Source organism: Phyllostomus hastatus, unplaced genomic scaffold (assembly GCF_019186645.2).
Source record: "Phyllostomus hastatus isolate PE091 unplaced genomic scaffold, TTU_PhHast_1.1 phas_contig_64, whole genome shotgun sequence".
Lineage (NCBI taxonomy): Eukaryota > Metazoa > Chordata > Mammalia > Chiroptera > Phyllostomidae > Phyllostomus > Phyllostomus hastatus.
Genome location: NW_025333928.1, coordinates 2,585,102 through 2,602,514, shown reverse-complemented (window position 1 = coordinate 2,602,514; position 17,413 = coordinate 2,585,102). Strand labels below are relative to the sequence as shown.

The following is a 17,413-nucleotide window of genomic DNA, read 5'->3' as shown; positions in this document are numbered from 1 at the left end:
GCTATTATCTGATTTCTCAAAAGAAACTTTACAGACAAGAAGGGGCTGGAAAGAAGTATTCAAAGTCATGAAAAGCAAGTACCTACATCCAAGATTGCTCTATCCAGCAAAGCTATCATTTACAGTGGAAGGGCAGATAAAATGCTTCCCAGATAAGGTCAAGTTAAAGGAGCTCATCATTACCAAGTCCTTATTATATGAAAGGTTAAAGGGACTTATCTAAGAAATAGAAGACCAAAAACTATAAACAGTAAAATAACAACAAACTCACAACTATCAACAACTGTACCTAAAAAACAATGAAAACAAAAACTAAGCAAACAACTAGAATAGGAACAGAATCAAAGAAATGGAGATCACATGGGGGGGTCAGTGGAAATGCAGAGGGGAAAAATGGGGAAGGTACAGGGAATAAGAAGCATAATTGGTAGTCACAAAATAGGCAGGAAGAGGTTAAGAATGGTATGGGAAAGAAAGAAATCAAAGAACTTATATGTACAATCCATGGACATGAACTAAGGGGGGAATGCTGGAGGTTTGAGGAGTACAGGGTGGAGGGGAGATAAAGGACAGAAAAAAATTGGGACAACTGTAATAGCATAATCAATAAACCATACTTAAAATGTCTTCTTCACATTAGTCTTGATAATACCTTTTTTGAAATGTCACTGAAAACACAGGCAACAGCAAAACTAGACAAGTGGGGGCTACATCAACCCCAAAACATTCTGCACCACAAAGGAAACAATCAATAAAATGGAAAGGCAGCCTAGGGAATGGGAGAAAGTATTTCTGTATTAGGTGAAGGATTACTTTACAAATTATATAAGGATCCTCAACTCAGTAGTAAAGTTAATAGCAAAAACAAACAAACAACTATCTTGATTTTAAAATGTGTTAAAGACTTGAGTAAGACAATGGGGTGGGGGGAGGATTGGATGTGGGAGGTGTGGGATGGGTAGGGCAGGGGAGAGTAATGGGGGAAAATGGGGAATAACTGTAATTGGACAACAATAAAAAACAAAAACTGATTTGAGTAAGACATTTCTTAGAGAAAACACACAAATAAATGGTCAAGAGGTACATGAAAAGATGCTCACATGCTAATCATTAGGGAAATGCCTAAAACAGGTAAATTAATTTTGAAAAATAGAAAAAGTTAGTGTATAGATATCACCTGTTTTCAATATTTACTATAAAGATACAGTATTCATGACTGTGGTATTTGTAAAAAGATAGACCTCAATCAATGAAACAATAGAAAATCCAAAAGTAGACCTATATATAAATAGTCAATTGATTTTCATCATAGGTGCCAACTCAACAGAAAAAGGAGTGTGTTTTTCACAAATGATTCTGGATACTCAGATGAAAAAAAAATCAGCATCAACACTTCCTAACACCATTTAGAAAAATAGACTTGAAATAGATCATAAACTTTTATAAGCAATAGCCATACTCAATGAGTAAAAACTGAAAACATTTCCCTGTCAGGAACAAGACAGGGAGCCAACAGCGAAGGGAAGAGGTATCAGCTTTCGCCACTCTTATTCAACGTTGTATTGGAAGTCCTAGCCACAGTAATCAAACAAGAAGAAGAAATAAATGGCAACCAAATTGTAAAGAAGGAAGTAAAACTGTCATTATTCACAAACAACATGATATTGTAAATAGAAAACCCTATAGGCTCTGCCAAAATAAACAAACAAATCCCCCAAAGACTTGACCTAATAGATAAATTCAGCAAAGTAGCAGTTTACAAAGTCAATATTCAGAAATTGATGGCATTTTTACATACAAGTAATAAACTATAAGAAGGAGAAATTAAGAAAACAATCCCATTTACTATTGTAACAAAGAAAAAAGTTCCTAGGATTAAATTTAAGCAAGGAGGTAAAAGACCAATACTAAGAATACTTTAGAACACTGAAGAAAGAATTCAGGAAGGTGCAAATAAATGGAAACATACACAGTGCTCATGGATTGGGAGAATTAACATCATTAAAATGTACATACTTCTCAAAGCAATCTATAGATACAATGCATTTCCTATCAAGGTATCCATGGTGTATTTCATAGATCTAGAACAATGTTCCAAAAATTTATATGGAACCATAAAAGGCCCCAAATAGCCTCAGCAATCTTGAGAAAGAAGAAGAAAGTTGAAGGGATCATAGTATCTGATATCAAACTATACTACAAGGCCACTGTAAGCAAAACATATATATCAATACAACTGAATAGAGAACATAGAAATAAACCCACATCTTTATGGCCAGTTAATAATTGACAAAATAGGCAGGAGCATACAATGGAATGAAGACAATCTCTTCAATAAATGGTATTGGGAGAACCAGACTGATATATGCCAAAAAATGAAACTAGACCACTATCTTACACCATACACCAGAATAAGTTCAAAATGGATTAAAGATTTAAATATAAGTTACAATACCATAAAAATTCTAGAGGGAAACATAGGCAGTAAAGTTTCAGATATCTCACATGGAAATATTTTTGCCAATATATCCCACAGGGCAAGGGAAATAAAGGAAAAAATAAACAAATGGGACTACATCAAGTTACAAGGCTTCTGCACAATTAAAGAAACTATTAACAATATGAAAAGGGAACCCACAATGTGGGAGAAAATATTTGCCAATCATATGTCAGAGAAGGGTTTGATCAACATATATGAAGAACTCACATGACTCCACTGCAGGAAGACCAACAATCCTATTAAAAAATGGGCAAAGGACCTGAACAGACATTTCTCCAAGGAGGACATACACAGGGCCCAGAGACATATGAAAGGATGCTCAGCATCACTAGCCATAAGAGAGATGCAAATTAAAACCACAGTGAGATACCACTTCACACCAATCAGAGTAGCTATCATAAACAAATTAACAAACAAGTGTTGCTGAGGCTGTGGAGAAATGGGAACCCTAGCACACTGCTGGTGGGAATGCAGACTGGTGCAGCCACTGTGGAAAACAGTATGGAATTTCCTCAAAATACCTAAAAGTGGAACTACCTTTTGACCTGGCAAATCCACTGGTTGGATTATACCCTGAGAATCCTGAAACACCAATTCAAAAGAACCTATGCACCCCAATGTTCATAGCAGCACAATATATAATAATTGAATGCAGTAAATGAGTTTACAAAAAAACTGTGCTGCATTTACACAATGGAATACTATGCTGTGGAAAGGAAGGAGGAACTCCTACCCTTTGCAGTGGCATGGATGGAACTGAAGATCATTATGAAATGAAATAAGCCAGGCTTGAAAGGCAAATACCATATGATCTCACCTATAAGTGGAACCTAATCAACAAAACAAACAAGCAATCAAAATATAACCAGAGACATTGAAATAACAAACAAACTGACCAGAGGGGAGGAGTGAGAGAGACAATGGGGGAAAAATGGGGGAAGGGTCATCAAAGAACATATGTAAAGGATATATCAACAAAGCCAAAGAAGCTAGGATTGAGTGTGGGAGGTGTGGGGGAGCATGGTTGGTGAAAATGGAGACAACTGTACTTGAATAACAACAAAGGAAAAAGAGGCTCATAGTTAAGGCAGTTAATAGAACAGGAATTCACTGAAGTTTTTGATAAATAGAAAAAGAGGAAAAATTATGTTAAATATATTAAGATATCAATATCCATGAAAGTTATGTTAGAATATAAGACATTCATCTCCAAAGAATAATTTTAGGGAGAGAGACCATATATTTTTCTGAGGAAAAGTGAAGAGCCACAGCATCGCAAGGATCCCTTCACCATGATGGCTATGCGGTCACCCAGGATGTCAGCTTCGTCCATGTAGTGGGTGGTAAGTAAGATGGTGCGATCCTGTTTATACTGCTGAAGGAGATCCCAGGTGGCCCTCCTTGAGGATGGGTCCATACCAGCTGTGGGCTCATCAAGTATCACCACCTAAAGAACAGAAGAACAATTCTATGACCATGGTTAAACATTATGTATTAGTGTCACTAGTGTCTTGCCAGTCATGGGGCTTACTCTGTTTTTGCTATTTCAGTCACTTGTCCAACTGAGCTAAGATAATGTGTTTAGACTAAAAGTAAATTAGGAATTCTGGACTGATTCTAAACCTATGACCATTTTATAACCACAAGGTTGATAATGTGAACCCATTTGGGATTTGGGAGGGTCCTTTTAGAGTATTAGGTACATATCAGCTCTTGGTTTTGTGTCAGTTGATTTCATTTATTGTTGCTCAAGTACAGTTGTCTCCATTTTCCCCTCACTACTGCCTCTGCCCCACCGATTCCCACCTTCCACCCTCAATCCTACCCCTCTTTGGCTTTGTCCATGCATCCTTTATAAATGTCCCTTTTCCTATTTTCCCCATTATCCCTCTCCCCTCTCCCCTCTGATTACTGTTAGCTTGTTCTTTATTTCTATGTCTCTGGTTATGTTTCATTTGCTTGTTTGTTTTTTAGACCAACTTCATAGTGGGCACATTTTTAGCTTTTATTTTACTTTTACCTTGGAGCCCCCTATAAGTGCTATAATGACGGAGAGCTTGCGCTTCATTCCTCCACTCAGTGACTCTGAAAATGCATTTTGCTTTTCTAGCAGGTTAAAAGCAGACAACATATGGTCAATTTCCACAGGGTACATCTTTCGAGGGATTCCTTTCATCTGGAAAAAGGAGCCAGAGTTTAGATGGCTTTTCCAACTTTATCTTAGAAATATTTAACAACAGCTCTTTTCTTACATCATCTACATAGTGTCTTCTTTCCTTTGCCTCTCTTTAGGTTTAAAGGAGAATTAATCAGAAATAAATTTTGAGCTTTCTAGGAATAAGGATATTGATAGTAGGTAATCTATATTAAATACATGAATAGGATGAGGGGAAAAGGAAAATATCTTTGGCTTACCACACAGTAAAAATAAAGGTGCTCTGATACTGTCAAGTAATTAAACAACAAGTCCTGCTGGGGACACAAACCCAAGCTTTTCCTAATCTGGGCCATCTGCTTTGAGATGTCATATCCATTCACATAGGCCTTTCCACTGGTAGCAGCATAGAGACCTAGGATCAAGGAGAAGACATAACAGAAGCTGAGTTTTCACAAGGAGACAACAAACTGTTCATTAGCACCTCGACTTCAAAATATAATTATGGATTGCTCATTAGAATTAGTAATATCTCACCACCTCACACCCATGAGAATGGCTATCAAGAAGACAAGAAACAACAAATACCCACACTGTTGTCCATGTCTGTAGGTCGTTCATACATGTTGTTTGACTAGTCCCTTTCCCTTACTCCCACCATTATCTCCTTCCTTCCTCCCCTCTTGTCACTTTCAGGAGTGGGGGGTGAGATGGGAAGAGAAGGGCAAAGAGGGAAAAATTGGGACAACTGTAATAGAATAACAATAAAAAATGATTAAAAATAAAACAACCAAAGTTTCTTTATGAATGGATAAAGAAACTGGTATATGTGTACAGTGGAATTATTCAACCATAAAAAGAATAAAATCTTGCCATTTGTGACCACATGGATGGACCCCAAGGGCATTATACTAAGTGGAATAAGACAAAGACAAATACTATATAATTTCACTTATATGAGGAATCGAAAATTACATCATGAGTGAACAAACATAACAAAACAAAGTAGATATAGAACAGATTGGGGGTTGTCAGGCAAAAGGAGAGTGGGGAAAATGGGTGAAGCTGTTCAAGAAGTATAAACTTAAAGACATACAATAAGTCATGGAGATATAATGTACAGCATGGCAACTATTATCAATAATATTGTATTGTATATCTGAAAAATGTCAAAAAAGCAAGTCTTAGAAGGTCTCATCACAAGGAAAAGAATGATCACTTTGTATAACTTTGAAGCATAATACAAATTATTATATTGTATACTTGAAACATTATGAGTATATGATATATACTTGAACATTATATGTCAATTTTTCCTCAGTTTTTAAAAATTGCATGTGGTGATTTTTCCTCAGATATTTTTTTAAAAAGGAAATTACAGAATAGAAAGCCCAGAAATAAACCCATGCCAATACAGTCAGTCAGTATTTTCCAAAGCGGGGAGGAACATAAAATAGAGTAAAAATAGGATCTTCAGTAAATGGTGTTGAGAGATCTGGACAGCTACAGGCCAAAAAAAAAAAAAAATTAGACCAGACCACTGACTTACACCATACACTGAAATAAACTCAAGATGGATTAAAGACTTAAATATAAATTGCTACACCATAAAACTCCTAGAGGAAAACATAGGCAGAAAAATTTCATGTATCCCACACAGCAATATTTTCACTGATACACTCTCGAGGGCAAGGGATATAGAGGAAAGAACAAACAAATGGGACTACATCAAAATAAAAAGCTTCTGCATGGCTAAAGAAAACATCAATAAAATGGAAAAGGAAGCAACAGCATGGTAAAACATGTTTGCCAATAATATCTCCAACAAGGGTTTGATCTGCAAAATATATTAAAAACTCACATGACTCCACTGCAGGAAGACAAGCAATGCTATTAAAAAATGGGCAAAAGACCTGAATAGATACCTCTTCAAGAAGAACCTATAGAGGGCCCAGACATATGAAAGGATGCTCCACATCACTAGCCATCAGAGAGATGCAAATTAAAACCACAATGAGATACCATTTCATACCAGTCAGAATGGCTATCATAAACAAAGCAACAAACAAGTGTTGGAGAGGTTGTGGATAAAGGGGAAACCTAGTGCACTGTTGGTGGGAATGCAAACTGTTGCAGCCACTGTGGAAAACAGTATGGAATTTCCTCAGAAAACTAAAAATGGAACTGCCTTTCAATCTAGCCATCCCACTGCTAGGACTATTCCCTAAGAATCCTGAAACACCAATCCAAAAGAACCTATGCACCCCAATGTTCATAGCAGCACAATTTACAATAGCTAAGTGCTGGAAGCAACCTGAGTGCCCATCAGTAAATGAGTAGGTCACAAAAACTATGGTACAATTATACTATGAAATACCATGCAGCAGAAAGAGAGAAGGAGCTCTTACCCTTCATGACAGCATGGATGGAACTGGAGAACATTATGTTAAGTGAAATAAGCCAGGCAGTGAAAGATAAGTACCATATGATCTCACCTATAAGTGAAACCTAATCGGGAAAACAAAGAAATGAGCAAAATAAAACCAGAGATATGGAAATAGAGAACAAACTGACAGTGACCAGAAGGGGAAGGGAGGGGGGATAATGGGGGAAAGAATGAGAAGGGGCAAGCAAAAGAACACAAATAGAAGACTCATGGACATGCACAATGGGTGGTGATTGACTGTGGGAGTGAGGAGGGATGGGGCAGTGGTGAGCAATGGGGGAAAAGGTGGGACAACTGTAACAACAATAAAAAAAAGAAATGTCTATTCAAATGGAAGAAACAAATGTTGGAGACGATGGGAAGAAAAGGGAACCCTTGTACACTGCTTATGGGAATGTAAATTGGTGCAGTCACTGAAAAATCAATATGGAAGTTCCTCAAAAATTAAGAACAGAGCTATCATATGACCTAGCAATCTTTCCTCTGGTTATTTACCTAAAATTTTTGAAAACACTTATTCATAAAGATAGATATATATGGTTATTATGGCATTATTTACAATAGCCAACACAAAGAAACCAGTCATGTCCTTCAATGGATGCTTAAAGATGTGGTACATATATAAAATGAAATACTACTCAGCCATACCACCTTCTTCAAACACTGAAAAAATTTTTTTTTTTTTTTTGCATTTCTGTTGCATTTTTACCTTTCTTGAAATAATAAAAAATAATATGCCAAAAATGTTGCTTATTTTCTTCCATCTTCAATATTAAAAGGCTACACAAAAATACACCAATTTTCATGTTTTTTTAAATGCACACTGATATGAAAGCTGTCACAATACACTCTAACAAAATTATTTTGAGTGGAGTTAAAGACAACTAAGCACTGTTAAAACCATCTTATAGAAAAAACTGAATGAACTATTTGGCTAACTATTTCAACTTTATAGTGTAATTTAAGAGAGCTATAGAATCATAACTCTTATATAGCTTTGTTCACTCTTTCATTTTATGCTATTGTTCATACTATGTCTGTATATGTCACAATTCCAACAATAGATTTTTATGATTATTACTTATAGAATTTTACGTGTATTAGAGAAGTTGAGAAAATGAGAGCATGTATCATTTGTAGAAGTTTTAATTTGCCTTTTATCATTTTTAGTTCTCTTGTTCCTGTGGATATATTTCCCACCTATCACCATTTCCTTACTTTATAACAGGATTGCTCCCCTCCACCTTCTTAGTGCTGTTATTTTCAAATACATTACTTTTCTAGATGTTGCAGGATCAACATGACAGTTATATATTTTTATACAAATTTGTTTAAATTAGTTAAGAGAAAAATTACTATTCATTCATGCTTTTATAATTACATAATTATCTTTACTGATGCTCTTTGTTTTGTGTATGTGTATTCAAATGTCTATATGAGCTTATTTGCTTTCAGGATGAAGAATTTCTTGCTTCAGGTCTGCTAGCAATAAATTTACTCATGTTTTGTTTATCTGGAAATGTGTTATTTCATGTTCATTTCTGAGAGAGGAAACACTCTGAGCTGGCATTTTTTATTTTCAGCCCTTTTTATATATTATTCCACTGCTCCCTGGCCTCGATTGTTTATAATCAGAAGTCAGTTCTTAATTTTGGGGGGCACCATTGTATATGGCAAATTATTTGTCTCTCCTGCTTCCAAGATTTTCTCTTTGTCAGAATTTTTATTATGATGTGTCTGGGTATGGATCTCTTTCAGTATATCCTATATGGAAGCTTGTTTAGCTTATTGGATATGTAGATTAATATTTTCAGCAAATTTGGGAAGTTTCAACTATTATTTCTTAGAATACCTTTTCTGCTTTGTTCTTTTTCTCCTCTCCTCCTGCCATTTCCATAACCTATATGTTGGTTCACTTAAAGGTATGCCAAATTTCTCTGAGACTGCTGAGAGCCATCCTGCCTGGTTTCAGGAACTGTAGCCTCATTAATGGACAAAAGAGTCCCATGGCTAGGGTTGAGTGAAAAGGCCTTGGGGCCATAAGGCACTAAGACAGAACCTATCCTCCTAGCAGGAGTGCTGCTCCTGCCTCCCACACTTCCTCCTGTTTGGCCTGGGTAGATGACTGGTTAGCCAATGATAGGTAAGATTCATCAAGTGAGGAACAACCTAAGACAGGCACAGTCATGAAGGGACCATCAGGGAAGGATTTATGGGACTATAGAGAAGGGGCAGAAAGACCCATCACCCTTTGGCTTTGTCGTAGCCTGAGTTCTTATTCTATATGTAAGAAGTATCCTAATCTCTTGGCTGCTTTGCTCCCCCTGCCTGACTCAGCCTGAAAACAATGCCAGAGGCAGCTGCAGACTTGTACTGGAATGAACAGCTCCCATGGGCAAATCTGGCCTGAGAAAGAATGTACATTGTTTCCTTTGAGGCTTGCTTGATAGCCCTGTTGGTATGAACTAGACCAACTCATACCTGTTGGTATGAGTTCAAAGCACAGGGATACATGCCTTCATGATACATGTCTCAACAACCTTCTGTTGTCAGCATATCTCACTAACCCTGACTAGAGATAATCCCTGTTTCTTCAATTATTTTCTGTAGATAATGTCAGCTTTTCATGAATGTAGTTTTTTTGGACATTGATTGATGAGCTTCACTATGTGCATACTATGCACATAGTATGTGCATACTATGTATCTCTGTGTGGGCTGAACTCAATAAAGACACAGTGAAGGAGGTGTTTGAGACCCTTCTCCTCTGAGAGATTGGTCACCTTTTCTCCCCAAGCACATCATATCTTGGTAGACTTATTTTCATCCACAGCAGCAGGGGTGGAGTCCCCGCATGTGAGATGCTGTTAATATTTATTATTTTATATATACAATTTTATTTTTCTATTACACTGGACATTCAATATTATCTTGTATTAGTTTCAGTTATACAGCATAGTGGTTAAACAATCATATACTTTACATAGTGTTCCCCTTGATATTTCAAGTACCTACCTGCCACCATACATCATTAATATAATATTATTGATGACATTTCCTATGCTGTATATTACATTCCATGAGTATTTTGTTTTTACCAATATAGACATCTCAACCCCTTCATCTTTTTGATACAGTTCACCAAACTGCATCCTGTCTGGCAACCACAAGTATCTGTGAACCTGTTTCTGTTTTGTTTGTTTGTGCTGTTTTTTTTCTTTTTGGTGGGGGGGGCACAATTTTAGCAGCTCGTTAACAACAAAATACAATACTGAAGCTTTTTTTTGCCTAATATAGTGTTACTTTTTTTATTGTTGTTCAAGTACAGCTGTTTCCTTTTTCCCACCACCACTTTCCCCCACCCCACCCAACCCCACTTCCCATCCTCAATCCCCCCCCCCCCCCCGCTTGGCTTCATCCGTGGGTCCTTTATACATGCTCCTTGACAACCCTTTCCCTTCTTTCTCCCATTATCTCCCTCCCCTCTGGTTACTGTCAGTTCCTTATTTCATTGTCTCTGGTTATATTTTGCTTGCTTGTTTGCTGTGTTGATTAAGTTCCACTCGATGTTGTTCTTTAGATTGCATATGTAAGGGAAATAATATGCTATTTGTCTTTCTCTGACTGATTTATGTCACTTAGCATAATACCCTCTAGGCCCATACACGCAGTCACAAGGGGTAAGATTTCTTTGTGGGTTTTTTTTTCTGCCAAGTAGTATTTCATTGTGTAAATGTACAACCACTTTATTTTAATCCATTCATCTATTGGACATTTAGGTTGCTTCCATAGTTTGGCAATTGTGAATAATGATGCAATAAACATATGCATGCATGTATTTGTTCATGTTTAATGATCCTTGGGATATATACACATTTCCAGAAGTGGAATTGCTGGGTCAGAAAGCAGTTACATTTTTATTTTTTGAGGTAATTCTATACTGTTTTCCACAGTAGCTGCACCAATCTGCATTCCCATAAACAGTGCATGAGGGTTCCCATTTTCTCCACATTTCACCAACACTTGTTCTTTGTTGATTTATTAATGGTGGGCACTCTGGCAGGTGTGAAGTAATATCTTATTGTGGTTTTAATTTGCATCTCTCTGATGATTAGTGACATTGAGCATCTTTTCATCTGTCTATTGTTTGTCTCTATGTCTTCATTGGTTAGTGTCTATTTATGTCCTTTGTTAATTTTTTAATTGGGTTGTTTGGGATTTTTTAGTGTTGAGTTTTTTCAGTTCTTTATAAATTTTGAATAGTAACCCCTTACCTCTGTTAGTAAGTTATCTTTTTATTTTGTTGGTAATTTCCCTTGCTGTGCAAAAACATTTTACTTTGATGTAGTCCCATTTGTTTATTTTTTTTCTTTTGTTTCCCTGGCCTGACAATTCACATCAGAAAAAATATGACTAGAAGAAATGTCTGAGATTTTACAACTATGTTTTTTTTCTAGAAATTTTATGGGTATGAGTTTTACATTAAAGTTCTTAATGTATTTTGAATTTATTCTTGTATATGGTATAAGTAGGTGGTCTACTTTCATTTTTTTTGCAAGTATCTATCCAGTTTTCTCAACACCATTTATTGAATAGACTGTCTTTGCCCCATGGTACATTCTTGCCTCTTTTGCCTAATATTAATTGACAATATAGACGTGGGTTCATTTTCTGGACTCCCTAGTCTGTTAATCTACATGCCTGTTTTTATGCCAGTGCCATGCTGTTTTGATTATATATCCTTGTAGTATAGTTTAATATCAGATAGCATGATTTCTCCAACTTTGTTCTTCTTTCTCAAGATTGCCATGGCTATTCAGGGTCTTTTGTGGTTTCATATAAACTTTTGAAATATTAGCACTAGTTCTGTGAAATGTGCTGTTGGTATTTTGATATACGTGGAGTTGAATCTATAGATAAATTTGGGTATTATGGACATTTTAATGACATGACATCTTCCAACCCATGAGCACTGTATAAGCTTCCAGTTATTTGTATCTTTTTCCAATTCCTTTATTCAGCATCATGATATTCTGTGTACAGTCTTTTACAACCTTGCTTGAATTTATTTTTAGGTATTTTACTTTTTGATGAAATTGAAAATGAGATTATTTTCTTTGTTTCCCTGTCTGATGGTTCATTATTGGTATATAAAATACAATTTCTGGATATTTATTTTGTACCCTGCTAATTTACTGAATTCATTGATCAGTACTAATAGATTTTTTGGTGAAATCTTTAAGGTTCTCTACATACATATCTGGTCATCTGCAAATAATGACAGTTTATTTCTTCCTTTCCAACTTGGATGTCTTTTATTTCTTCTTTTCATCTGGTTACTGTGGTTAGAACATCTAGCACTATGTTGAATGAGAATGATAAAGTAAAATATTCTTGTCTTATTCCTGTTTTTAAGGTAAATACTTTTTGTTCCTTTTGTTTTTTCCCATTGAGTATCATATTAGCTGTGGGTATTCATACATGGGCTTTATTATGTTGATGTATGTTCCATCTAGTTCCACTTTGCTGATAGTTTATTTAATAAAAGGTTATTGAATTTTGTCAAATTTTTCTGCATTTGCTGACATGATAATGTGGTTTTTCTCTTTCATTTTGTTTATATGATATAATACATTAATTAAAAATTTATATTGTTCTAACATCACATCCCAAGAATAAATGCCATTTGATTATAGTGTATGCCTTTTTTCAATGTATTGCTGAATTTGGTTTGCTAAGATTTTGTTGATAATTGTTGCATCTATATTCATCAACGAGGCTTTGGAATTAGGATAATGCTGACCTTGTAAAATGAGCTTTGGATTCACCCCTTTTCTTGAAATTTTAAAAATAGTTTGAGAAGGATAGGTGTTAGTTCTTTAAATGTTTGGTAAAACTCACCTGTGAAGCCATTTGGTTCAGGACTTTTGTTTGTTGGAAGATTTTTTTTATTAGCACTTCAATTTCATTTGTGGTAATAAGTTTGTTCAGATTTTTTTGTTCAGGTTGTTCCTTCTTGATTCAGTTTTAGAAGATTGTATGTTTCCAGGAATTTATCCATTTCTTTCAGATCAGGTGTGTCAAACTCATTTTCACCAGGGGCCACATTAGCCTTGCAGTTGACTTCAAAGGGCCAAATTTCAACTCCTTAATAGTTAAGAAGATTAATAGTTAAGAAGGAGTAATTTCAACTCCTTAATAGTTAAGAAGATTTATACAGTCCTAAAAGCAGGACATTTATACAACCCTAAAATTATTTCAGCTCTTTGAAGGCAACCGTGGTGCTGATGTGGCCCCTTGTGAAAATGAGTTTGACACCCCTGTTCCAGATTGTTGGATTTGTTAGCATATAGTTGTTTTCAACATTTTCTTAATATATTGTATATTTTTGTGATGTCAGTTGTTACTTTTGTGTTTCTGATTTTATTTATTTGGGTTCTCTCTCTTTTTTTCTTGGTGGGTCTGGTTAAAGGTTTTCAACCTCACTAATCTTTTCAAAGAATCATGTCTTGGTTCCACTGATGTTTTATATTATTTTTAGACTCTATTTCATTTATTTCAATTCTGATGTTTATTATTTACTTTTTTATACTCACTTTGGGCTTTGCTTGTTCTTTTTCTAGTTTCTTCAAGTGTAAGGTTGGGTTGTTTACTTGAAACATTTCTTGTTTCTTGAGGTAGACCTGTAATGCTATGAATTGCCTCTTAAAATTGCTTTCCTAGATTTGGTTTTGTTTAGTTTTCACATTCATATGTCTCAAGGTGTCTTTTCATTTTTTCTCTTGACCTCACTGTTAAGTCATTTATTGTTCAGTATTATGTTATTTAATCTCTGTGTTTTTTATGTGTTTTTCAGGGGTTTTTTTCATTGATTTCTGTTCCATATCATTGTGGTCAGAGAAAATGCTTAAAATGATTTCAATCTTCTTAAATTTATTGGGGCTTTTTTGTGTGTCCTAACGTGTGGTCTATCCTGAAAATAGTTCTTTGTGCATTTGAAAAGAATGTATATTCTGCTGCTTGGGTGTTTAATGCTCTGAAGATATCAATTAAATCCATCTGATGTAGTGTGTCATTTAAGGTTACTGCTTCCTTGTTTTCTGTGATATCTATCCATTGATGACATGGGGTGTTAAAATTCCCAACCATATTACTGTTGATCTCTTCCTTATATCCATCAAGATTTGCTTTAAATGTTTAGGTGCTCCTGTTTTGGGTGCACAGATGTGTACAAAGGTGTTATATTCTCTTCTTGGGAAGAGCTTAGGTTGATCCTTTGTTTTAAAGCCTATTTTGTCTGATATAAATATTGCTACCCCAGCTTTTAATAAATTTCCATTTACATGAAATAATTTTTCCATACATTTACTTTCAGTCTGAGTCTTTCATTCTGAGGTGAGTCCCTTGTAGACTAAATATATTTAGTTCTTATTTTCTTATCAATTTAGCTTCTGCATGCATTGATTGGAATATTTAATCCATTTACATTTAAAGTTATTATTGGTAGGTATTTATTTATTGCTGTATTTTTCTTTATAATTATGTTCCTTTTATTTTTTCTTCTTCTTAGTCTCTTTAGCATTTTTTTAAATACTGATTTGGTAGTAATGAACTCTTAGTTTTTTGCTGTGTGTGTGTGTGTGTGTGTGTGTGTGTGTGTGTCTGAGAAACTCTTTCTCCATCAATTTTGAATGATACCCTTGCTTGCAAGACTAGTCTTGGTTTTAAGACCTTGCTTTCCTTCACTTTAAATATTTTATGCTAATCCCTTCTGGTTTGAAATGTTTCTAAAATCAGCTGGTGGTCTTACGTGAGCTCCCTTGTAGGTAACTCTTTCTTTTGTTGCTTTTAAGATTCTCCCTATGGCTTTAACTGTTGCCATTTTTATTAGCGTGTGTCTTAGTGTGGGCCTCTTTGTATTCATCTTCTGTGGGACTCTCTGTGATTCCTTGATGTGTGTGTTTTATCCCTTCACTAGGTTAGGAAAGTTTTCAGTCATACTTTCCTAAAGATGTCCTCAATTTCTTGCTCTCTTCTCCTTCTTGTGTCCCTACTAAGTGTATATTGTTACGCTTCATGTTGCACCAGAGTCCCTTAAACTATCCTCCTTTTTAAAAATTACCTTTTTCCCCTTTTTCTGCTCTAATTGGAAGTTTCCTGCTACTTTTTCTTATAAATCACTAATTTATTCCCTGCTTCATCTAGTCTGTTGTTGATTCCATCTTCTGTATACTTTATTCCAGATATTGCATTCTTTATTAAGACTGGCACTTTTTATAGCCTCTATGTCCTTTTTACCCTTGCTATCTCTTTAGTGAAGTTCTCACTAAGTTCCTCGAGGATTCTTTCTTTTTTAATTGTATATTTTTCATTTTAATAATTGTTCAAGTACAGTTTTCTCCCTTTTACTCCCAATCCAGCCCACCCACCAAACCCTCTCCACTTCCCTCCCATTACCACCCTCCCCCTAGTTTTTGACCATGTGTCCTTTCAATTTGTTCCTGTAAACCCTTCCCATTCTCCCCTGAAATTCCCTCTTCTCTCCCCTGTGGTCACTGTCAGTCTATCCTCTATTTCAGTGTCTTTGGTTACATTTTGCTTGTTTCTTTGTTTTGTTGTTTACGTTCCTGTTAAAGGTGAGATCATATGGTATTTGTCTTTCACTGCCTGGCTTATTTTGCTTAGCATAATGCTTTCCAGCTCCATCCAAGCTGTTGCAAAGGGTAGGAGCTCCTTCTATCTTTCTGCTGCATAGGATTCCATTGTGTAAATATATCATAGTTTTTGATCCATTCATTTACTGATGGGCACCTAGGTTGCTTCCAGCACCTAACTATTGTAAATTGTGCTGCTATGAACATTGGGGTGCATAGGTTCTTTTGGATTTGTGTTTTAGTGTTCTTAGGTTATAGTCCCAGCAGTGGAATTGCTGGGTCAAAAGGCAGATCCATTTTTAGTTTTATAAGGAAGTTCCATACTGCTTTCCATAGTGGTTGTACCAGTCTGCAGTCCCACAAACAGTGCACTAGGGTCCCCTTTTCCCCACAACCTCTCCAACACTTGTTGTTTGTTGCTTTGTTTATGATGGCCATTCTGACTGGTGTAAAGTGGTATCTCATTGTGCTTTTAATTTGCATCTCTCTGATAGCTAGCGATATTGAACATCGTTTCATGTGTCTTTGGATCCTCTGTATGTCCTCCTTGGAGAAGGGTCTGCTCAAGTCCTTTGCCCATTTTTTAATTGGGTTGCTTGTCTTCTTAGAGTGCAGTCATGTAAGTTTTTTATATATTTTGAAGATTAAACCCTTGTCTGAGGTATCATTGACAAATATGTTTTCCCATACAGTTGGTTCTCTTTTTATTTTGATATTGTTTTCTTTAGCCATGCAGAAGCTTTTTATTTTGATGAGGTCCCATTTGTTTATTCTTTCCTTTATGTCTCTTGCTCTAGGGGACATGTCAGTAAAAAAGTTTCTGAGTGAAATATCTGAGATTTTCCTACCTACCTTCTCCTCTCGGACTTTAATGCTGTCACGTTTTATATTTAAGTCTTTTATCCACCTTGAATTTATTTCTATGTATGATGTAAGTTGGTGCTCCAGTTTCATTTTTTTGCAGGTAGCTGTCCAGTTCTCCCAACATCATTTGTTGAAGAGGCTATTTTTATTCCATTTTATGTTGCTGCCTCCTTTGTCAAATATTAATTGAACATAGAGACTTGGGCTTATATCTGGGCTCTCTGTTCTGTTCCATTGGTCCATGTGCCTGTTTTTATGCCAGTACCAGGCTGTTTTGATTACAGTGGCCTTGTAGTATAGTTTAGTGTCAGGTATTGTGATCCCTCCTACTTTACTCTTCTTTCCCAAATTTGCAGAAGCTATTTGGGTTTCGTTATGATTCCATATAAATGTTTGGAGTGTTTGTTCTATGTCTGTGAAATAAGCCATTGGTACTTTAATAGGTATTGCATTGAATGTGTAAATTGCTTTGGGTAGTATGGACATTTTGATGATTTTAATTCTTTCAATCCATGAACACGGTATATGTTTCCATTTGTTTGTGTCTTCCTTGATTTCTTTTCTCAGTGTTATGTAGTTTTCTAAATACAGGTCTTTTACCTCTTTGGTTAGGTTTATTCCTAGATATTTTATTTTTCTTTTTGCTATTTCAAATAGGATTTTTTATTGATTTCTGCTTCTGCTGTTTCATTGTTGGTGTACAGAAATATCTTTGATTTCTGTATATTGACTTTGTATCCTGCTGTTTTGCCAAATTCATTTATTAGGTCAAGCAGGTTTTTGGTGGAGTCTATA

At 35.6% G+C, this 17,413-nt stretch overlaps 1 protein-coding gene across 1 annotated transcript in view; it reads right to left on the bottom strand.

The window, feature by feature from the left end:
* LOC123825427 (phospholipid-transporting ATPase ABCA3-like) overlaps positions 1 to 17,413 on the bottom strand; it is a 306,670-nt gene that overhangs the window by 150,960 nt on the left and 138,297 nt on the right. Inside the window, exons 3-5 of the mRNA XM_045848811.1 lie at positions 4,916 to 5,070; positions 4,521 to 4,676; positions 3,737 to 3,947 (exon numbers count right to left, since the gene is read on the bottom strand). Coding sequence (XP_045704767.1) covers positions 3,737 to 3,947; positions 4,521 to 4,676; positions 4,916 to 5,070 — 522 coding nt within the window. The remainder of the gene's footprint in view (positions 1 to 3,736; positions 3,948 to 4,520; positions 4,677 to 4,915; positions 5,071 to 17,413) is intronic.